This window comes from Sinohyriopsis cumingii, chromosome 5 (genome assembly GCF_028554795.1).
Source record: "Sinohyriopsis cumingii isolate HCF-2022 chromosome 5, ASM2855479v2, whole genome shotgun sequence".
NCBI lineage: Eukaryota > Metazoa > Mollusca > Bivalvia > Unionida > Unionidae > Sinohyriopsis > Sinohyriopsis cumingii.
The window spans coordinates 24,394,794-24,420,432 of NC_142965.1; the positions used below are offsets into that span (position 1 = coordinate 24,394,794).

The window sequence follows — 25,639 nt, forward strand, 5'->3', positions numbered from 1 at the left end:
GGAAACATTCCCGTTACAAGCTAGTCACACTCTATAAATAGCACACTGATAAATTTAATGAAGCAAGGTCTGTTTTAACGCTGCTTACTCCTTCCAACTATCGCTTTCCTTTTCTATGAATCCGTAAGTATAACAGGTACATTATTCACTTGTGAATAAGTAAAAAATTTGTAAACAAATCTGTTTCTCCGGTGAATCTTACTGAATCAGCAATGAGGTGAGTTCGATGAGTTTTCTATCGTGTAATTAAGTTGTTTAATGTACAAGCCAATAGTTATAGTTATGATTGCGCAATGAACATTTTAAAACAACAATAACAACAACAAAAATACAATTTTTTTTCTCAAAAATGAAATCTTTCATTGCTGATAAACGTTGGTGGTGACAATATTTAGCTTGCTTGGTGCCCCCTGATTATCCATAAAATTCCATTTGTTTAAAAATGTTACTTTCCACATAGTTGTGAACTAGTTTGTCCATTCAATAACTCCGCAATACGTTTCTTTTCAGAAATTTTTGAGGCATAGTTTTAAATTGTGCTTGATACTGTGATTGTTCAAATTAAAATACTTTGAATTTTGAGGAATGCACACAGTTGTTGTACAGTTGATTGTACTGCTTTTGGTGTATATATATATATATATATATATATATATATATATATATATATATATATATATATATATTGGACCCTTATTCTGGCTTTAACCATTGATCGAGTTCCCCACACTCAGAACGTATATTCTATTATTGGACAGTGTAACCCCCTTGTTTCTGGCTCTTCTTTATTATCTAATAGATGCATGTAAAATGATAACAAAGAACGTTTAAAAAAAAAAACTTGCAATTTAAAATTTGCACGAGTTCGTACGTGTCATTTGGTTTAAATTAGCGTGATATTTGATGTAATTTTCAAGCCATTTAATTATTTTGGCGATTCATAATGAATAATATAGATTATATACGGGACTCCTTGTAGCAAACCGTTTATCTGTTTGGAACAATCACTTTAAAATTAGTTCCCCATCCACTGTAAACCCTCACCTCCTTTAAAATCAGTTTCTGACCCTCTTATATTCGAATCGGAAATGTATCATAGTCACCTTACATCATCAAGGTCAATGGCTTACTCGTTCAAAAGGTTTTGTCATCAAGGTCAATTGCATACTCTTTCAAAAGGTTTTGTCATCAAGGTCAATTGCATACTCATTCGAAAGGTTTTGTCATCAAGGTCAATTGCATACACATTCAAAAAGTTTTGTCATCAAGGTCAATTGTTTACTCATTCGAAAGGTTTTGTCATCAAAGTCAATTGCATACTCATTCGAAAGGTTTTGTCATCAAGGTCAATTACATATTCATTCGAAAGGTTTTGTCATCAAGGTCAATTACATATTCATTCGAAAGGTTTTGTCATCAAGGTCAATTGCATACTCATTCGAAAGGTTTTGTCATCAAGGTCAATTGCATACTCATTCGAAATGCTTTGTCATCCAGGCCAATTGCATACTCATTCGAAATGTTTCATTTTGAGCGCATGATTTTGTCTAAAATAGAAGTAACATATTAAGCACTTCTAGTTGTTCATATATTTTATAAAACGAAATAGTCATTTAATTGCGATTTTAAATAGTGACATTATCCTACCCTGCGAAGAAAATGCAACTAAGTTCAGTAAAGATTAATACAGTTACAGTACTTAGCTTGCCTAATTTGGTACCACTTTTCAGTCAGCAATGATTGCTACTAATCCTAACGGGTAATCATGTCTCTTAATGTCGAAATGCTAAACTCAACCGGTAATCATGTCTCTTAATGTCGAAATACTAATCCCAACATGTAATCATGTCTCTTGATGTCTAAATACTAAACTCAACCGGTAATCATGTATCTTAATTTCGAAATACTAAACTCAACCGGTAATCATGTATCTTACTGTCGAAATACTAAACTCAACCGGTAATCATGTCTCTTAATGTCGAAATGCTAATCCCAACATGTAATCATGTCTCTTAATGTCTAAATACTAATCCCAACATGTAATCGTGTCTCTTAATGTCTAAATACTAATCTCAACCGGTAATCACGTTTCTTAATGTCAATACACTTGATGAAACATTAACAGCAGAATATAGTTCTACATGCTTTCCTATTTGGGCATTCATTTCGCTGTCACTTTTGCTTCTTTACTAGTGTTTTTGTTTTCCTTTTCTTATCTTTTGAAAACTAATGTTTGCGAATACTGATCTAGATTATATATATATATATATATATATATATATATATATATATATATATATATATATATATATATATATATATATATATATATATATATATCACGATGTAGACTATGTTGTGTGTTGTAATTCTGGTACCTAGGCTTTAATATATAATACATCTTACCTTAGAAAGACTAATATATATCATAAGATAATACTATTATAAAACAAGAGGGACAATGATTACATACGATTTCTAAATAATAGAAAACGACAGGGAAAATTATTAGAAACGAGTTCCATATATACAACTAGAGAAAACGTGATTAGATATGAGGTCTGCAACTTGCTAATTTTCTTCGATTTAGAGATACGGCCTCTTCGACCATTAAAAGATGATTCTTCAAACATGTTCATTTTAATAGAAAGGAGAAATTTCAGTGATGCCACGTTCAATATAACAGTGATCATTGACATCAATTTGAGCCACATGTTATAATATAATGATCATTGGCTTGCTTGTGAGCCATATTTTATAATTTAGTGATCACTGGCTTGCTTTTGAGCCACATTTTATAATTTAATGATCACTGGCTTGCTTTTGAGCCACATTTTATAATATAGTAATCATTGGCTTGCGTTTGAGCCAGATTTTATAATATAATGATCATTAGCTTGCGTTCGAACCACGTTTTATGATATAATGATCACTGGCTTGCTTTTGAGCCACAGTATAATACAATCATCATTGGCTTGCTTTGAGCCATATTTTATAATATAATCTTCATTGGCTTGCTTTTGAGCCACGCAATCAAGTTTAGTGATCACTGGCTTGCGTTTGAGTCAGATTTTATAATATAATGATCATTAACTTGCTTTTGAGCCACATTGTATAATATATTCATCATTGGCTTGCTTTTGAGCCACATTTTATAATATAATGATTACTGGCATGCTTTTGAGCCACATTTTATAATATTATGATCACTGGCTTGCTTTCGAACCACATTTTATGATATATTGATCACTGGCTCGCTTTTGAGCCACATTTTATACTATAGTGATCATGTGCTTGCTTTTGAGCCACAGTAAAATACAATCATCATTGTCTTGCTTTTGAGCCACATTTTATGATATAATGATCATTGGCTTACTTTTGAGCCACATTGTATAATATATTCATCATTGGCTTGCTTTTGAACCACAGTATAATACAGTCATCATTGTCTTGCTTTTGAGCCACATTTAATAATATAATAATCATTGGCTTGCTTTCGATCCACATTGTATGATATAATGTTCATTGTATTCTCTTGAACCACATTTTTATAAAGTGGTGATTATGCTTCGGTCAATGAGATTCTTTAAAAAGGCTGTTTTCGTTCACTGTCATGACAGACATAAATTAATCCCGATATCAGCAACATGCTTTACCAAACATTTCCTTAAAGTATAACACATTCAGTTTAAAGGCCCTAATTACATTTGCCGTTCGAAACATTCAAAAAGTCTAGATAAACACAAAGTACGAAATACCAAAAAAGTCTAGCCATATTGATATATATATATATATATATATATATATATATATATATATATATATATATATATACTATTTTATCAATCGTGGATCTTGCCGTACCACTGTTTGGCGGCTCAAGGACGCTTCTAAAGGCATATATCATCTCAAGGTAAAGGTCGCAATGTGGATCGCAAAGAAGACGTTCATATCTGATCTACAAACAAGTTTACTTCGATAACTTTAAAGAGTTAAAGAGTCCGCTACTTTTAGTGGATCCCGAAAAGCAAGTCTTATAAACTTTTACGCTACTGGAAAGAAATAAAATCAGTAAATATACGCGTGATTGTATAGTCACGCTAACTTTCAATCATATTGATGTCACGAAGTCCATCTTGAGGCAATCTGATTAAAATCATATCTCCGTTGTTCTACGTATAGATCTGACGGAACCGCTTAGGGGTCATGTTCTGGTGAGCTTTGACTTAGCACATGGAAATGGCAGCTTTCGGAAATTTGAAAGTGAATTAAATCTTTCGGCACACATTGATGGTTTTCAGTTATAGTGTTAAGTCTTCCAAGCGCGTAGATATAAGACTATTGATTGGCTGATAAAATTAGCGATTATGGTAACAGCATGGGTCATCAGAATATGACCCTTAAGAGGTCGCTGTCAGATATTCACTTGAACAGTAGAGATCTAATTTTAATTAGACTGTTGTTGGATCACCCTTCTTGTTAGGCCTCGACAAAAATTGGCCTCTTTTTTAAAAATTGATTTCGTCAGATTATTTCCAGATCATTTATGTAATAATGTTACAAGTACTGATTGACGAAATAAACTGAGTCGTCATTCGAAAGTATTTGTAATCCAATTTACAAAATTGAGATTGATAGCTGAAATAGTCGATACACGAGCTGCTACAGTCACAATTTAAACAAGTCATGCCATTAGATACGTTAAACTCATAAGATCGTTCAAACATAGCATGCAGAAATGTCTTGTAAAATGTAAGCAAACTATTGAATATGGTGGCAAATAAAAACAAATACCTGGTAATTTAATAAAATAATTATATTAAAAAAAAACCAGATTTATGTCCGAGTCCTTGTAAACATCCAGAACTTTTGTTTGTTGATTTTAACGGTCCTTCAGACACATGATGCTATATCATTCGGAGGAAATTGGAGCTAAGTTCCTTTGTCAAGGACATATCGAGTCAGCTGACACGGGCTGGCCCATGTATTAATGTCGAGACTTGTGGATCACGAGCGCGCGCTTGCGGTGTGTGTGTGTGTGTGTGAGAGAGAGAGAGAGAGAGAGAGAGTGAGAGATTTGTTAAACTCTTACAAGATATTGTCACGATATAGCTTTTGTTTCACTTTATAGCCTGTGAATGGCAAAACGCAATGAGCCTTGGAATAATGGATAGGGTAAATTCCATGATTTAAAATTTAAATATCTGTTCAGATGTTTTTTTTTTCATCAAATTTAAACTGGTTATGATCTCTTGATCCGTTATCACGTCATCTAAGTTAATGTCAGTTTCCGATGCGACAGTATCATCACCATCACTCCCAAGATTACTCTTCATTGAGTTTTTCTTTTGTAGAAGCTTTTTAAAATGCTGGTGCCAAATCGTCCTTTTTAGATAATGTATGTGACCTTTTTGAAGGTAGTTGTTTTCAAATCTTTCCAGAAAAAAATGTGAGTCTATTCCGTACTTTATTAGTTTCTACCTTTGACCTATCTGATAGTAGTTTCTCCTTTAACCTACACAATGATCTGAAACGTTTCTTGCACTCTCTGTAATCCTCAGATCAGTCCTGGAACTAGTCAATCGTACATATGTTTCATGTTTAGATTTTTCTCATTCTCTGTCATACCTTGGTGGTTTCATTTACGTTTTAGGTTGGAATTTACTTTTCTTACTGTTTGCTTCATAGCGTGGGAAAGCGCATCTTGATACAAAGATGTAAATTGTTTTAAAGAATCATCGATATTTGTATTTAGCAGATTAGTTATATGTTCCTTCGTCATCCGCAAGTTTTCCTTAGATGGTTGTTTAAAAGCTTCCCCATGCTCATTTTTTAAGAAAGCTCCAACTGTACACACTATCTAGCTCAAATCGATGCAATGTTTCCTCATTAGCCTCTGTTATTGACGCTTTCATCGAGCAGTACAATGGAAAATGTGAAGAGTAATCTTGCTCCCCAACTCTAAATATTGTCACAAAATCAAATACATTTGTAGAACATAAAGTATACTCCACTACACTTTTCCCATTGAAAGTTATGCATGTAAAATTGCCGGCAACATCATCATACAATCTGCCATTCAAAACATGCATGTCGTATACACTATACATATCTATCAGGGATATTCCAACTGTATTACACTGGTCAGCTCTATTATTTCTCGGTAATGTAAAAGCATCGTTTCCATAATCAATATCATTCCAAATACACATTGTAAAGTATCATCTGGTATAAAATCGTATTCGAATATCGCATATAAAGAATGCAAACAATAATGGCTGAACAGATTCTCTTTTTCTCAGGTCACATTGTGAATAAGAATATCTGAGTTACTATTATTGTATCTTACTCCATATTTTAAGGAATTAAAAATAGCACGCATAGTCTCTACCATCACTGAAATAATCCCGTTACGTTTTTATTTTCCCATTCCAAATTGCGTTTGATTTTATCCAACACTTTAATCAGTGGATGCGTATTATCATTGCATTGTCCAGAATGAAGCACCAATCAATGGATGCGTATTATTATTGTATTGTCCAGAATGAAGCACCAATCAATGGATGGGCAGTATAATCGTATTTACTAGAATGAATCACATTGGAAACAATTGCGTTGAGGATAAATATACGATTTGAAGTGTACTTTTTCTTCTGGAAACCTAACAGGTTTTCATTTATTTGTCCGCCACTTTGTAACATTTAAAAAAATATTTTAGACATTTCTTTTACTGTAATGATAAGTATAATACTTTATAGTAATCAACTTCAGCAACATCACCAAACACACGCAAACAATAATTAACAGCGCCAAAAATACCCACGGAATTTTACAAAGAGCGATATAGAGAAACACTGAGTATTGAGGAATTTGTTTCACTTCCCTATTGCTGTTATGTGCACCGGTGACCGTTCTTTTGTAGTTCTTATGTTGTGTAATTATATATGATTGTATATTTTAGGTATATTGTTACCTAATGTCACCGCCCTTGCCTCTACTATCCAGTCAGAATGAGCAGAATGGTAAAGGGATCCACAGATTTAAATATACTACTCATTTCTAGGGTTTTCCCCAGACACTATTAATAAACACTCACGGCATCTGTTATAAATAAGAATAGCGTATAATCCAGTTTTGCTCCTTTAATGTAGCCTGTATCGTCAGCCTACGTTACAAACAAGATAGCCGAAGAAGATATTTGACGCAACAAAAAGTCTCACCAACAAAGAATTCAACACTGTGTTGGAACCTTAGAGTCAAATATGGACGAAGTGGATGGTCCAATATATGATGTAGTTGAAAAAACAATTGTGTCTGAAGTGGGTAGAAAGCCAGCTAACACCTCATTGCTCCGTCCAAAAACTCGTTCAGAAAATACACCAAATGACCAGGAGTACCCCGATGGACCTAATCCACGAGCTTCCCAGGATGATGAATCGTTATCGTCGTTTCCATCATCGTCATCGTCGAGTGATTACTCGGTAAACTGTGCTTATACATATCTACTTACACTTTGTCTAAATGTCTTTTGTTTTTATTTCCGGTTTCTTCTTCGCTTTAGCTATTTTCTATCATGTCTCAGTGTATTTTGGAGAAAGATCTATTCCATTCAGAATTTACATTTAGTTATTAAGTACATGTTCTCAAAACCGAATTGGTACATTACTGGGATTAAACACATCACCACCTTTTTTGTTGGGCTTGTGAATCTTCATACGGATAAACTCATTTTTGTTTATTTGCACTACTGTAGACTGTTATATTTGTGACTTTTAAAATGCTTGAGAAGGGTGGATGTGTAAAACATTAGAGCAAAATCATTGGATGGTAGCTGGAGATGGTAGTGTTGTATTATATGATTGATACAATCATTGGTTGATTGCTGGGGATGGTGGTGGAGTATCTGATGACTGATAAAATCATTGAGTAATAGCTAGGAATAGTAGTGTTTCTGATTGATACAATCATTGGGTGAAAGCTGTGAATAGTAGTGTATCTGTTGACTGATACAATCATTGAGTGATAGCTGGGAATAGTCGTGTATCTGATGACTAATACATATTATTGGGTGATATCTGGGTATAGTGGTGTATCTGATGACTGATACAATCATTGGGAGATAGCTGGAGTAGTACTGTATCTTATGACTGATACAATCTTTGAGTGATAGCTGGGAATAGTAGTGTATCTTATGACTGATAAAATCATTGAGTGACAGCTGGGAATAGTAGGGTATCTGATGACTGATACAATCATTGGGTGATAGCTGGAAAGAAGTACGTATATCATGAGTATGTGACATAAATCATTGGCTAATGGTTATGGAGGGGTTGGGTTATGGAGAGTTGGGTATTTCTCTGGTTAATCAGGAACGGCCAAAAGAGTTTCACTAATTTAAGAGTCAAGAAAAAGAGACAAAGAAACATCAGCTGATACTGCCACTACTAGTGGACTTAGCGGATGTTAATTACATCTGTATATGCATAACAGTAAATGACGTGATCACGTGACTTACATCCCAATGACGTAATGTAGTTATGTAGACTTCCAAATTGTGGAAGCGCGTGTACACGAATACGATATTCTACACTTACTTGAATGCACTGAGTACTTCCAGTATATGTTCTACGTAAGTGTAAGTTTTTAGAAGAATCGATCGGAAAACTGGGATTAGGTTAAAGTGTCAGGGAGGGGAATATGGGAAGTTAACTCATTTTTTGTGATTAAATATATTAAAACAAAAATGGAGTTTCTTTGTAATATTTTATATTTGGTTGTGGAATCCACCCTTGCGTACACTATTAGCAGACTTGTCTATTTTATAGTTCGTAAGATTTTCTTTTTATCATTATTTTTTAATTACAACAAGGTAACGATAAGGTAGCCTATGGTATGTTGTGCGAGTCTTTTAACATGGCAAATTTCACCAACCCACCCCAACCACATAAAACGATTTAAATGTCATACCTTGAAAACGGTCGAGACAATAGTATGTATAAGAATGTATGTAGTATTGTTTTATGGCACGTCATCACAAAGGCGGAGATATGCAGTGCGCACAAAGAGTTTAGTTTGAAAAATGTAAAGATTAATTGTACTTATATGATGGAAGTTAAATCCTTACAAAAATGTAAAATTCAGTAAAAGATAAAATATAAAACAAAGATGCTAAATTTCTGCACAACACACACACACACACGCAGCTGCAGTAAGGACTCCATACAGGTTTTCAATGAGATGTATTCATGTTCTATTCATTTGTAATTATACAAAGTACATCTTATATACAGCTGAAGTAGTTGTAAGATGTTGCCAAAATCTGCATTATATGTTGTCATAAAGTTATTCTACAATCCCATCGTGGAAACTGAATAAAGAAACGTTATCTATGAGGTGAGATCAAAGTAGAACCGAGTCGAACACATTGATGTCGTTTTACACGGTTATGGATTTCTTTCTGGCATTGTGCCGAGCTCAGCCGACAAAACGCGTAAGAGATTTCAGGCTGTACATGAGAAGTATAACAATTCAGACAATCAGAGTTCAGTGATTGTTTTGTTGGTTATGGGAGTCCGTGATTGTTTTGTTGGTTATGGGGAGTCCGTGATTGTTTTGTTGGCTATGGGGAGTCCGTGATTGTTTTGATGATTATGAAGAGTCGATGTTGGAAAGATATTTCTCAACCGAGTAATTAGCCAATATATCGGAGCAGACATCATAATGTACAATATTCATGAGACTGTATGACAACATGGATTAGTTTCGTAAAATGGACTATCCATAATTTCTTTATTGAGGGGATTCTCTTGTTATTTATGTATACATGTTTGAGATATAAATGATTGTTTCGGTCTTGTTTTGTGTCGCATTTTATGAAGTATTAATATTCAGCTTAGAAAGATTTTAAAAAGTCAAAGAAACACGATGCAAGTGTGCTAGTATTAGATATTCGTGACGTGTGGTCATTAGGTGATTAGAGTATTTATTTGTAATGTTTGCTCTTTTAGAAAGTTTTTAGCTGAGAGCGACTGATGTCTTGAGGTCATTGGACACTGGCGAAACAATGGAATATCAAGCCACGCTCATGTAGGTGTTCGATTAGCACGATATTTGCAGATTTGGGCGCTGCTGTGTGTTGCGAAGAAAGCTTTTATCGTTAAAGAAAAACATGTATAGGAGTTAAGGTGATACACATGAATTGCTGCACACACCTACACAAAAGCGTCTTCAAAATAAGTGTCTGAACAGTAGCTTCTCGTGGGTCGGTGGTTCTTTCCGGGGTTTTCCGGGGCTCTTCCTCTACCATTAATACTGGCCGCCATGTATAGTATATCTTGTGCTGAAAAATGGCGTTAAATCCTACAACAACAACCAGCTACGCAATACCTGTACCCACGGAAGCTTTTTCCAAACTGGAATTATTACTAGCCGAGTAATTGCAGATTCTGAGATATATTCTACAATGCCAGTTCTGTATTCTAAAATGACAGTTTTTTTTATTCAACAACGACTATTCTCTATCTTACAAGAACGGTTCTATAGTATGCAACGACAATTCTATATCATACAATTACAGTTCTATATTCAACAATGGCAGTTCGTTTATATTTTCAGGATGATGACAAACGCAGAGAGAAACAATGGGAAAGACCACTCAAAATTAAAAGGCGTAAAAAACAGCTTTACATCAACGATAATACAAGAGTATGTAAGATCAAGACCTTCACTTACTATTATAAAGATAAGAAGATCAAACAACATTACATAATTCGAATCGAAGGATCGACAGACATCACGGGAGACATGGGACTCCGGTAAATATGAGTATCCTTATCAGTGTGTGATGATTACGGTTGAATTATTCGCTTGTAACTTTGCAAAGGAATCTTGATCTGCGTACTACGCAAGGAAATTAATATATAATAAAAATACACAATAAAATAGGAAATTAATATATAATAAAAATGAAAATAATTACAAAACAACATAAAATTAATAGACAACAAAATACAAACTTAATATATAATAAAATAATGATAAAACAAAGAAACTGAGAAAACTAATTTAAGTTATCCTTGGTGGTACGAAATTTTGTCATGGATAGGAGGTACAACTCTTCCATTCAAAGCCACTGTATACACTGCTTGTGAACGGATACTTATGTATTGTATACGTACAAAGGATGATAAACAAATATTTTGTTGGTCAGTTTAACTTTTGAGTTTTGATTTACAGTATATTATATAATTTATATTTTTGTATGCAACATTTTCCTTGTATCTGACAAGTGTTCTTTAACTGAGCTACATAAAAATGGTAAAATAATTGAATTTTACCGCGTGCAGTGCAAACGTTACGGTGAATATAACGGAAATGCAGCTATCTACATATACTAAAAGCGACTATTTCTCTCATTTTATCCTTATACAATACACAGGGGGTTATTGTCTCTTGCTGAATTTATACAATACACCGGATTATTTCTCCCATGTTACCTTTATACCATACACGGATTATTTCTCTCATGTTACCTTTATACAATATACAGAGGCTATTTCTCTCATGTTGCCATTATATAATACACGGGTTATTCCTCTCATGTTACCTTTATACAATGCACAGAGGTTATTTCTTTTATGTTACCTTTTATACAACGCACGGGCTATTTCTCTAATGTTGCCTTGATACAATACACAGGGATTGTTTTTCTCATGTTACCTTTATAAACTTACAAGGCTTATTTTTCTCATGTTACCTTTATACAATACACGGATTACTTCTCTCATGTTAACTTTATACAATACACGTGCGATTTCTCTCATGTTCCCTTACACAATACACGGGCGATTTCTCTCATATTCCCTTATACAAGACACAGGGATTATTTCTCTCATGTTACCTTTTCATCAAACACATTGTATGTAACATTGTTTTGCAGACCTCATGATGAAATAATATCTGTCAATGGAGTTCAGCTGGAAGGCATGAAACAGAAAGTCGTCATTAAACTAGTGAAGGAGATCAAACCTAATCCGAGCGGTCTTATCGATCTGAAACTGGTAAGATTCACTGCCAATAATTTGCGATTGTGCCAAGACTTCTGGAGTTTTAATTACGCCCCTGGGTGGTTAGAATGGAAGGGGTGATTTAACATACCTTACAAAAAAATTCCAGAGTTGCGCATCGTACATGTTTGAAACATGGCATGTAGAATAAATGATCCAAGTGTAAACATATGACAGACTTTGACCCCAGTTGATGCCATGGAGACATTTTATATCCCATCAGACTTTACTGCTGGGTCATGATATATAAACTATTAAATCGGTACGAGAGAGAGAGAGAGAGAGAGAGAGAGAGAGAGAGAGAGAGAGAGAGACTTACTGGACATGAAAAGACAAATTTTGTATATGCAACTGTCTTTGATCATTGTGTCCAACCCTATCATCGAGGAAGGGGGATGCTAAGAGGCAAAATCCTTTCACAGTTATCTTTTCTAAACGGCTTGGCAGAGATTAAATGTTTTGTTGTCGTTGTTGTCCGTGCATAAAACAAAGTAAGTGTTCTTATAACAACAGAGTGGCTTTCAAGGCATATTTCTTTTTTTTAAAGATACACGGACATAATTAATACTGCAAAAAAAATAATGCTTAAAAATATTATCTCCAACTGTAATTAAAATGCAGATTCAATGTTTTCAGGAATTTCGGCGTTGGAAAGATGAAAATAATGGCTCTGTGCAGTTATGTTGTAAAAACAAAAATACTGGTCCTGTGCGATCATTATGGAAAGATCAAAATACTGGTCCTGTGCGATCAACAATAGCTACAATCCGTCTAGATTTACAGCTGCAACCAGCAGGAGATAAGGGTAAAACAAAGAGAAAGTTTGATTATTTACTTATGGAGAAAAACAAATTATCCCGATTATTTTTATCCAACCATTAAAGCTATCAGTATACACGGAATACAGACTAACACCGATTATGAAAGATTTACCTAATATTTGGAGATCTTTGGCTTGTGCATCATTGCTGTTATGAATGATAACAGCAGACTGACACCGATTATGACAGCCTTTACCTAATATTTGGAGATCTTAGACTTGTGCATCATTGCTGTTATGAATGATAACAGAAGACTGACATTCAGTCAATCACTGCAAATGTCGACACGAGATCTGATTAATTTCTGACGTTTATTTCAGAATAGATGATTCTTATGTATGAACCTCGTGTTCGGCGATAACAAAAACTTAGTAACTTTATGTTCTAATGGCGATTATTACAAACGCTTAATAACTCGATGCTTGAACGCGCATAGAGAGATAAAGCACGTGAGTGTTATATTAACAAGTCACATGATGTGGAATCGTTACACCTTTACTTGAACGAAGATTTGTCATTATCATATCCTCATTTATTGCGTAACTTTATTGAATCTGTATTTCCACTGCAAACATTCATAATTTCAATGATAAGTGTTTCGATAGTGCAGGCTTTAAAAACAAACTCACATTAATTTATGGACTTTATTTGATAAAGCGTTGAAATTAAAATAAATGTCGGTCTTAAGACTTTTATGTTTGCTTCAAAGCGACATTTTGAAGTTGCTCTTTCTTTCGAATGCAAAAGACGTACATACATACCAAACTGTGCATATGCTGAATGTGAGTTTCTAGCACAACTATTATCCTCATCACTGATACCATTTTCGTTACGATTTAGGAAGTGGTGGGAGCACTGTTCGAAGAAAGAAAGAGGCGAAAGAGAATGAACAGGCATTGCCGAAGGGTAACGTCATCAACATTAAGTTCGAGCCTCCTGGAAATGCCTGCATCAAAGTGCTGGCATCCGAAGGGTCTTATCTTTTGGCGAGCGACAAAGGGAGCATAATCGTCGGACTGTTAGATAAAAACGATAGTGGCTCTCAGAGTAAGTAAAGTCTTGATCTAAAATCATTCGTATTAGACCCCCCTCCCCGCCCCCGGAAAAATTCTTTGACGTAATTATTAATGACATCCAATTGTGCAAAACTCTCCATTTTTAAGCAGGGTGGCGCGATAGTTTCATAATTTTCAATCGTTTTCTAAGCACACAGTTCTCATAATATCATGCCAAGTAAAGGCACTTCATTGAAAGGTCTATATCGTTAATACGGGCTCTTACAAATACAATATTTTCGCTCACAGGAATATCCAAATTTTACATCACGCCATTCCAAGGATATGACGACAGTGCGATGCCTGACGTGCGATGGGTTTTTGGGTACATAATACATCTTGACGTCGGCGGTGTCACTATGTACATGACAAGTTGCCTTAACAACGGCAGTAATAGATTAGTATTTAGGGTAAGTAAAATTTGAATAATCTTGATTTTAATTTATTTAAGACTATAAGCTTTAACAAAAGACAAACATATTCGTTGTATGTATTGGCCGTTCTGATCAAAATTGCTAAACCATATTAAACACATTCTATACTGAAATGCAAACTTCTTATGATCAGTTATCTTAATTTTTAGTTTAATTATCACTGTTTAAACTCTGTTCTGTGTTTATTTCTCTTCAACGTTATAATTCAAAAAGCATGTGGCAGGGCTAAGCAAAATATTTGTGTTCTTTCATGAGCACTTTAGTAATTCTAGTGAATATTTTAAATAAATAATTCCTCTCGAATTATATCTGAACACGACTGTAAAATCTGATTGAAATCTATTTCCACAGACTGATCTAAAACAGGAGTGAATTATTTGTTTATCAAATCCCTATTTACACACATTTTCACTTGATCTAGATGCGAATAGTTCAAACGGAAAATTCAAGTTCAATTGTAACCAGGACTGAGTATGGAATATTCCGAACTCAAATGCTATGTAAACATCCTATCTACAACTTACACTCATAGACAAAAGTTAGCTATGTAAACAATTTGTTTATATTATGTAAAGTACAACTTACAATCATGGACAAAAGTTAAGCACACAATTAAATATGCATAACACAAGTCATGTTTTGAGATGATATATTCAGGTCTTGATCATTTATAAATGACATTGCTTTGGTTGGTTATTTTATACTTTATACTCACTGGTATTTAAGTCGAATTTTCTACTGCACTTACATTTATTAAAAACTATTGATTCATGTCATCGGAAACTGTTCTGACTTCCGTTTAGGAGCAAAACAGGTGTTAAATGGCGGACAAGATGCACAGATACCTTAGCAAAGGAGTATAAAAACCCGTGAACTACTAGATGATCGATTTTAAGAGGGATTCATAATAAACGGGGAGTGTTTGAAACAGTTTAAATGCAATGACATGCCTTTAAACTGTTATATGCATAACATAAAAATATATAAATATTTGAAGAAAAGAAAATCAGAAAAAGGACAACCCAAAACAGAGATGCCTCTATATAGGTTTGTCCTTTTCCTATTTGTTTTTAGCGTGTTCTAATTCGTACAATTTCAAATACCTGTGATGCAGCGGATCGATAGAAGAGGGATTCAACTTGTCTTCTGGGTACAAAGTCCAGCCTATGCATAACTAAATTAATTTGATGTGAGCCGCACAAGTCAAGAATTTTTAAGGGTACGATCGTCCTCCAATGAATCTCCTTTTGCATAGTTTCCGCCACGGCCGGTAATGTCAGAAATGTGCCCCCCCCCCCCTTAAACTGGCGGAGAACAACTTTTCGGTCTACTGATAATTTTTACCAAACTGAATGCCGACTATTCTCTCATTTTGAATCAGCTTAATGTATTTAATACATAATTCCTACCCATCAGATATCGATTGTCCCAGATTAACAAGGCTTTGTCAGATGTCAAAATGGGGCTTACTCCAAAAGCTCAGTAACCTATTGGTCTCATAAAACCGATAAATGTCTGCAATAATACACACCTGATGAGTGTGATGTATTTCTTCTCTAACAATCTTCATAATGATTTTTCATACCTTGTGTTTTTTTTTTCAGATTAAAATAGCTTTCCACTGCATATCAATATCCCCATAGAAGCCCCACCAGTGTTTTTATTCCAAGTAGCCAATCAGAACAATCGTAACATCAATAGTATGCCACAGTTAAAATATCACCCGGAACATCTCTAGTTTATTTGGTCTTCTATATCTTAGGTCCGATTTTGAACGATAATCTCCGCCCACTTAGTTACTATTGCTCACTAAGTACAGTGAAAATGGCTGATCCGGTAGCATCAGCAACAGATTCACTGGGAGATTAAAAAAAACATACCTCTTTAATCCGCTCATAATAACGACAATCTGCATTGCAATATACTTCAAGCACAACGGCGAACCATTTCTGGGATAAATTGTCAGCGATTTTCTGCGTAATCTTTCAAATTCCTCTGCAATATAATAAGAAAGTAATCAAGTGGGATGTTACATTTGTGAGCAAATACGGTACATAGCAACGCGTAACTACGCAGTGTGCTCGATGCCTGTTTTTGATTGGTCAATGTACCCAGTTTGATTGACAGGTCGGAACTATCCATTATTGTGATTGGTTTAGAACTCAACTTTCAGCAGAATTATTTCAAGTAAACAAATGGGACAAGTCAGCTTTATTGACAGTTTCGGGGGAGCGGCTGGGTCCGTGTTCCATTCCTTGTCATTGAAATGAGCCATTGTCACGACGTGCCGAAGTCAGACAGGATAGACACCTTCTTGCAGTGTTGCCGCTCGATGGGGAACAACAGTGCTCTTGCAGCGTACCTGAAAATGCACGAACATTCATAATGAAAATTAAGTCGTTTGTTTACTTCACTTCACACCAATGAATCACCGTCACTTATGAACTTTTTTCTGAATTCAAATAACATGGACCATCCCTTGACAATAAATGAAATAACCAAAGACAAAATTTTCAGGTATCAGTCTGAGGAATATAGAACCAAAATGGCGCCCCCTTATGTATCAAACGAATACATTTTGATCCAGTCTCTCGAGTACCTCTAGTAGTTGTTAATACCATGGAGATTAAGACATCATAATGTGCATTACGTCAAAAATGACGCATTGTTTTAATTTCATTTCGTTTTCTTCCCAGGCTCTCACCAGAGAGTTTGAGCATGAGATTTTGTGTATGTCAAGCCAAAAGAGATTTACTTTTGCATATTCCTTGCAGTGGGTCACCTCCTCGTACTTCTTGGACAATTATGCAGCCAACGCAAGCTGCAGTGTGCTAGAAATTTGCAAATAGGCTTTTCATCAATTTAACCTTGCTTTCGACAAAATGCCAACAACAGGAGAGAGCCTATAAAATGTAAAGCTTAGGCTAGCAGTTCTCTTGCTGTCGTAGTAAATTTATCTATCTTTTCATGACAATTCATCTATAAAACAACCAATAATTAATTCTTAATCACGGCGGAATCGCCTGAAAATGACGGAGAACACAGTTAATCGCTGCGGTACTCTACCATACTAAAAGAAAAAAATAAGAAACCTGTATGAAATTATTCAAGGAGGTTAAGTAAAGGAACTTTGCCCAGTAAGTTCAAACTTGTTGAAAATAAACTAGAGACTCTTGTGTCCATGAAATCATCTCATTCCATATACCATTGTAATGGAAGTTTTGATGACATTAGTCAGTCAGTTTTGGTAGAACATAAAGGAAGAAAAAGATGTATAAATTATGCAATGGTGGCTTATGTAATATTTCTGAGGTGTATTTTTTTTTCGATCGTCGGCAGAAACGGAAAGGCACAAGCGTGTTTCAGTTTGCCCATCGATATATGAAATATATATTGAAATAAAATGTTCGAATTTCTTTGCTTTTGCAGCAACTTCCAGACATTGATGAAAATTTGAAAAATTCTCCCGACGAACGGTTTTTCCTTATCCATAAAGACGGGGACAAGACAATAATGGAGTCTATGTTGTATCGAGGTAATATATAGTGACATGCATCAGTGATTTAGTATAATTTTTTGTGTTTTGCTGTTAATTGAATCATCTCTTGACAGTTCCATTAACCCATCTACTGCGGCGAAGACGTCATCATTTGATTCGCGATGAAATTTAGATTTTGACGTTTCATGCAAAGCTATAGGTGGCGCTCTACAGTTTTGTATTTTGCATAGGGTTAGATTTTTAAAGAAAATGATTTCCCAGATTTTATTCACTAGTTGTTTTGGCTATGTAAAGAAAACCTTGAATATATTAGGTATTGCTAAAAGAACGTTTAATTCCCTTTACTTTGTTATATGATTGATGGGTGTCATTTGGGTTATAGAGTGTAAAGATTGGTCTTACTTCAGAGGTGTATCTCTCCAAAACTGCTAGCTCCGCTTGGCCGTTTTCACTTTCTGGACTTCAGATGTAAATTGTAAAAAAAAAAGACTTAAAAATTATAAAAATAAAAGCTGAAAACGTTTTTACTTCTGTATATTTTGTATAATTCATTCATTGTTCTTTGAGTAGCTGGTATTGTCTAATATGGAACAATTTGTTGTCCCTAATTTAATAACTGATAGAGTACTTTAGTAGTGTTCAGGTTGATTTTCGAACTGCACAGGAGCGGCCAATTTAGTTGGCTGTGTGCTTATATCATATACAATTTCTACAAGTACAATATCCAAAGAAACTTCAGCGACAGTACATGAAAGCAACATAGAGGTTCGTCAACATTCTCTCCAGTGTGCGTGTTGCAAATGTAAACAACTTTTAACCTTATACCTGTTACTCTCTCCAAAGTTAGTCATATCTGTACAGAGCCCGCATATAGTACTTAGACGGGCCCCACCTAACGGTACTATTGGCTAAAGCTACAAAAGTACGGTAGCTACATATACGGACCTGGAACCAAGCTATATAGTACTACAAACTTGGATAAGAAATGTAATAATCCGCATGAGCTGCCAGAATGGTTCGTAAGCAAACAACTTTTGGTATTAGGCGCGAGATACACACTGTCTGTAAGAAATTCGGCAGTCGCTTGGGTTGCTAACTATAAAAGGCAGTTTGGAGAAATATTCATGTTGGATTAAAGCTATAGTGTCTCGAAGTGAAGACGTTTCTTTAATCTAACCGGGTGTAAAGCATTTCTGGTTCCAAAATCAAAGTATGTCCCTGAATTGCCTGCCATAGAAATTACTGATTTTTGTTGTTGTCCATTTGTCTCCTCATATCTCGGCCAATGTGGGTATGTGAGAAATCTTGCCAGTAGCTTCTGGTGGGTCGGTGGTTCTTCCCGGCGTTTTCCCGAGTTCTTCCTCCACCATTAATACTGGCCGCCATGCATAGCCTATCGTGTGCTGAAAAATGGCGTTATCATTTGTGTTATCATTTGTGTTCATCACGCTTTGTCTTGAAAATGGAAGTAATAACATAAAGATAAAATAATTTATTTCACAGCAGAAGCTCAGTCTATGGCTGTGGTTAAAAAAAATCCACATAAAATTTAATACCAGGTTTTGAAATTAATCGTATAATAAGCATACATGAAATTGAAACACAAATTACCTACGACTTTTTTCTTTCTGCATAAAAATCGAGTTTTAAAAGAAATTCATTTTTGTTGTTTTTATTTTGTTGATTAATGGGTGATAAATATATGCTTGAGAAGCAAACATATTACAGGTAATAAACATATTACAGGTAATAAAAATATTACAGGTAAAAAATATATTACAGGTAATAAAAATGTTGCCGGCAATGCAAATATTATAAGTAATAAAAATATTACAGGTAATAAAAACATTACAGGTAACAAAATATTGAAGTAATACAAAATATTACAGGTAATAAAATATTACAGGTAATACAAATATACCTGAGATTTATGAACCTGCCAGCTGTCAAGCTCGATCAGACAGTGTAGATATAAAATTAAAAGTTGTCTTCAAATAAAGTAAACATAATAACCTCTTTCTAATGTATGTCGTGTCGTGATCTCATTGAGTGATGTGCTCATAAATATATCAAAATGTCGTGTCGTGATCTCATTGAGTGATGTGCTCACATCTATATGAAACTATAATTAAGCGTAAAGGATAGACTGTTGACGAGCTTTTAGCGCAGTCTGTTGCAGTTTTGGTTTGTTGTTTGCAATTTCATCGATTGAAAATCCTACGATTTTGCGATTGGAAGCAATCTGATACACAAATATTACACTTGTTTTCCACATTTATTGATATTCTTGTGAAAATAAAACACGAAAAATCTTTCCTTTTTACATTTCATTTATTGCCAAAGAACGGTCATTTTACGGGTACTTTCAATCGACACTTACGTCACCTCCGCACTTAGCTGATAAAAGACACAAGGGCATTCAGTCGGTAGACGACATGTGACTGAGTTAAATATTTGCACCAGTTCATTTATCGCACTGAAATTTGTATCATTTTAAAAGACATTTCACAAGACTACACTTAACCTAATTTACAGTGAGTAGTTGATACAACTGGTGGTTAAAAAACAATTTCAGCTAATATTTCTAGACATTTTTTTGCACTTGTAACATTAAATTCAACTATAGTTACAAATGCAATCCGTATTTTCAACAAGTCAAAAATGTTAAAAATATATCCCCTCCCCAGTTCCGTCTTTTGCTTTTTTGTGACAGGATAGCCTCTAAAAATAATATTATTTGAGTTGTCGTTGGTGGCTCAAGATTACAAGTAGTAAAACGAGGATGACGCAGAACACGCACTTGAACCGCTCTTTTGAAATCTATCAAATTTAATGATGTATTTTAATGATAAATTCCTTTTGTATTGTCAAATAGAAGTAAAATGCATTTCAATTTTTTTCTTACTGAACAAAAGAAGCGGAAACGTCCATTAGCAACTAAAATAAAAATGATCGATTAGTAGGCTCAATTTTTTACATGTTCGATTCACGTATCGACACTTCGAAAACTACTTTGACTAAGTTTACTTTTCATGGGTATAATTTTGGGTGGGATTCTTAAAAGTTTATATTTTTTTTATGAAATAAGACTGAACCCGTGCATATTTTGTGCATACGTGATTGTTTTTCTTACACATTCAAAAGAAAACCATGGAGGATATGCATTTTTAAAAAGAACCAAATGAACTCTAACATATTGCAAAGAAAGATAGCCCGTATGTACTACTACTACTACTACTGCTACTACTACTACTACTATTACTACTACTACTACTACTACTACTACTAATAATAATAATAATAATGATAAAGAAAGTGGCATGATATCAAATTTAATGATGCATTTCATTGTCTCATTAGAGAGAGTGCAGAATCTTCTGCTGGAATAAACAATTGTATTTGTACGCTTTTCTAAACGGAAAAAATCTTATCTAGTTCAAAAACAAAGTAAATAGTCTTCCATTGAAAATGAATAAGTACATTTGTGGTTCTTTTTATCACGTTTTTGTCTTCTTTTAAATCATGAGATAAACTGGCTGTCGATGAAAATTCAATATATTATAGGATTTCAATACATTTATCATAGTACTTTCAATATATTTAATACAGGATTTCAATACATTTATCATAGTACTTTCAATATATTTAATATAGGATTTCAATACATTTATCATAGTACTTTCAATATATTTAATACAGGACTTCAATACATTTATTATAGTACTTTCAATATATTTAATATAGGATTTCAATACATTTATCATAGTACTTTCAATATATTTAATATAGTACTTCAATATATTTAATATAGGACTTCAATACATTTATTATAGTACTTTCAATATATTTAATATAGGATTTCAATACATTTATCATAGTACTTTCAATATATTTAATATAGTACTTCAATATATTTAATATAGAACTTAAATACATTTATTATAGTACTTTCAATATATTTATTATAGGACTTCAGTACATTTATCACAGTAATTTCAATATATTTAATATATGACTTCAATACATTTAATACAGTACTTCAGTACATTTATTATAGGACTTTGAATATATGTAAGATAGGACTTCAATATATTTAGTATAGGACTTTAATATATTTATTATAGGACTTTAATATTTTATTAAAAGACTTCGATATATTTATTGTTGGACTTCAATATATTTATTATAGGACTTCAATACATTTATTATAGGACTTTCGATATATTTAAGATAGGACTTCAATACATTTAGTATATGACTTTAATATATTTATTATAGGACTTTAATATTTTATTAAAAGACTTCAATATATTTATTCTAGGACTTTAATATGTTATTAAATGACTTCAATATATTTATTGTTGGACTTCAATATATTTATTATAGGATTTCAATATACTTATTATAGGACTTCAATACAATTATTATAGGACTTTCAATATATTTAAGATAGGACTTCAGTACATTTATTATATGACTTTACTATTTTATTGAAAGACTTCAATATATTTATTGTTGGACTTCAATTTATTTATTATAGGAAACACGATTTTCGGCAAAGGTGAGATGACTTGATATGACCTTTGCATGAAACACATCAATTTCTTTCATCGGAACTCTTTATTTGTTAATTATTCGGTAGTCAATGACACCAGGTTTTCGACGAAACTTCTCAATGAGGAGATGATTTTCCTCAATCTGTTATAAGTTTGGATTATAATCATTACCTCCGGATTTCTATTCCATTATTAATTTTCCGATATATGATTTTATTACATAATGACTTTATATAAAATAATTTATTCATAAACAACTTTATTTTACAGGTAAGTGTGTCCACTTTGATACAGCATCAAATACTCTCAATATGCAGTCCCTAAATATGAAGTGCATAAGAAGGATGAATGATGACACGTGTGGAGAGTTTCTTCTAGATATTTTCCGCACGGATACTACATTTTTCAGCCAGCTGATACGAAAGGCCACTGAGAATATGAAATGTCTGGTGCCACTACAAACCACATACCGATAGATGGCTTGTTTCTCTTGAGCATTGGCTATATATATATATATATATATATATATATATATATATATATATATATATATATATATGCACACATTGTGATTAAAATGTATACATTTTTGTCGCTTATGTGTTGTTTTATTATTGTTGTATTCAGTTGGTTAGAATAAAGTCATCCCTACATATATTAGACATTTAAAAAAAAAAAACCACTATACTCGTTGATATACGCAAGACCCGCCCTTTCTTTGTCCACTTTGATCAGTGTATTAATTGTATTCTGTACTCAGTAGATCCGCTTTATAATATTTCCTCTGGTTATATAGTGGAGTGCCAATATATATTTATATTGTGCCACACCCATTCTCTACGATTATAAAATGTGCGCTACAGGAACATAGTAATTAAATGCCGAATCCCTACCTTCCAATTGATTTGTCAATCGCCAATTTTGTACAGCAATCTTTGTTCATAAGACCAACAATAGATTTGTCGATCGCCAGCGCCAACAACCCAACCCCAGCCATCTTTCTTCACAATTCGAATAAGAATCTAGTGGAAGTGAAACTTTGGGTGCAAGGATAACATAAAAATACTAAAAGTCAACATTTGTTCCTTTTACTTGGATTCGATAAGAAAAGATCCTATTACTACAGCGAAAAAAAGTGTGTTTAACTTACTGTGTCCCGATTTCACACCATTTCCCAGAATAACAAGTCCCACATGATCAAACCTACTTTAGGCGAACGGCCTGCTAATAAACCGTCCGTAGGGATGAGGTAGTCATTGCAAGAATTTGAATTGGTCACACTTATATAGTCCATTCCTAGATATTAAAGGGCGCAGACCCATCTGTGTGCATTACCTGCAATGAACCCTTCACCGTCTAGCACTCTATGATCGAGTGTTTCGATTTACAACCTACACAATACAGCATATATCTTATGTGACTTGTTTAAGCTCGAAAAAACAGTAACACAAGAAAGAGTGAAAACAACAAGCTTTGAAAAAATACAATAATTTATATTCCTGGAAAAATTCTGTAAAAATGAAAAAATATGAACTTACAAATCCAAAAACAATCCAAGAATAATCCAAGAATAACATTTTTGTAGTCCTAACAGCAGAATGTTCTACTGATTTCACGTTCGAATCCCGACGAAGAATCCAGGATGGAAGACGATGACGTGTGCTGCAATCTACAAAAACTGTTCATTTTCCACAATATTACATGAACACACGTATTTTCCAGAAAAATAACAGAATTAATACTTTTGAATCCAAGTAATTTAAAAAAACTCCAAACCAAGTAATTTGAAATAACTCCAAACAGCACAACATACAACTAACAGTTTAATAGCCCAGCTTCTACTGAAAATAATTTTCCAGCTATATGGTCTTCAAAAACGTAAACAAAGGGTCACGAGAACATTTTCACGAAGGTTATAGAAACCATGTACCTGCTAAAGATCACGTACACCCAGTGTGACCCTAACGAAAAATAATCAGATTGTTTACATCTTAAACCCAACATCCCTTCATGACCTCGACAACAACCAATCATTTTAAAATAAAATAGAACTTGTTTACAATGGTTGCTACAAATTTTGAAACAAGGGCAGGATTTAGATCAACACCTAGTGTTTATAAACTAACAGTCGAACTATTTTCGGAAAAAAGTACCATCTCTAGTGAATAAATTTACATTACAATATCATGTAATGAAACAATTTTTTTTTAAAACAATTAAATTGAAATATTTATATGTAAATATATTAAATCAGATGCAAGTAAATAAAATATACATAACACTTCCACCATAAAGAAAAAGAAAGATTTATACATAAAGCTTTCTTTTACCACAGCCTAATTATAAATGAAGTTAAAAAGAACTCATATAAATTACACAGTGCACATGAATTAATACATTGTTATATACGAGAAAGTGCTTCTGCTATCAAATTATATTTTCCCTTGATGTGCCTGATGTCAAGATTATATTCTTGTAACAACAAACTCTACCTTAGTAGTCTCTGATCTTTATCTTCATCTTGCCGATGAAAGTAAGTGGGATTATGGTCACTAAATACAATAATTGAGGAAGGAGCTGAACTAAGGTAAACTTCAAAATGTTGTAATGCCAATATCAAAGCCAAATATTCCTTCTCAATTGTTGAATAATTCCTTCGGTGCTTATTTAATTTCTTAGAAAAATAGCACACTGGATGATACAACTTTCATTGTCTTGAATCAAAACTGCTCCAAACCCAACATCACTTGCATCAACAGACAGTTTAAAAGATTGGCTGGAATTTGGAGTTTTAAGAACTGGCAAGTTTTTAAGTATGGCTTTCAACTTGTCAAAAGCCTCCTGACATTTTTCAGTCTAAAGGAACTTGTTTTTCTTATTCAGTAAATTTGTCAGGAGTTCAGCAATTATAGAAAAATTGGAACAAAATTTTCGATAGTATCCGGCCATACCCAAAAATCGCATCAGTTGCTTTTTTTAACAGGCACGGGGAATTCAGAGATAGCCTTGAATTAGCATCTATAGGTTTAACTTGTCCGTGTCCCACGATATGTGCTAGGAAAGTTACACTATCACGACAGAACTCAATTTGAGACAAATTAATTGTCAAGCATGCATCAGAGATTCTGTCAAAGAATTTCCAAATTGTTGCTAAATGTTCTTTCCAGGTGTTTTGTAGATGATGATATCATCGATGTAAGCATCACAAT

The 25,639-nt window shown here is 33.7% G+C and overlaps 1 protein-coding gene across 1 annotated transcript; it reads left to right on the forward strand.

Annotated features, from left to right (window-relative positions):
* The first annotated feature begins 123 nt into the window (after positions 1-123).
* On the forward strand, positions 124-23,020 carry LOC149798800 (uncharacterized). The gene is made up of 9 exons (XM_089957689.1): positions 124-217; positions 7,152-7,481; positions 10,615-10,814; positions 11,939-12,059; positions 12,702-12,870; positions 13,727-13,933; positions 14,191-14,351; positions 17,805-17,910; positions 22,701-23,020. The coding sequence occupies exons 2-9, from the start codon at positions 7,263-7,265 to the stop codon at positions 22,904-22,906; spliced, it is 1,389 nt and encodes a 462-aa protein (XP_089813815.1). The 5' UTR covers positions 124-217; positions 7,152-7,262; the 3' UTR covers positions 22,907-23,020.
* Positions 23,021-25,639: the final 2,619 nt, after the last annotated feature.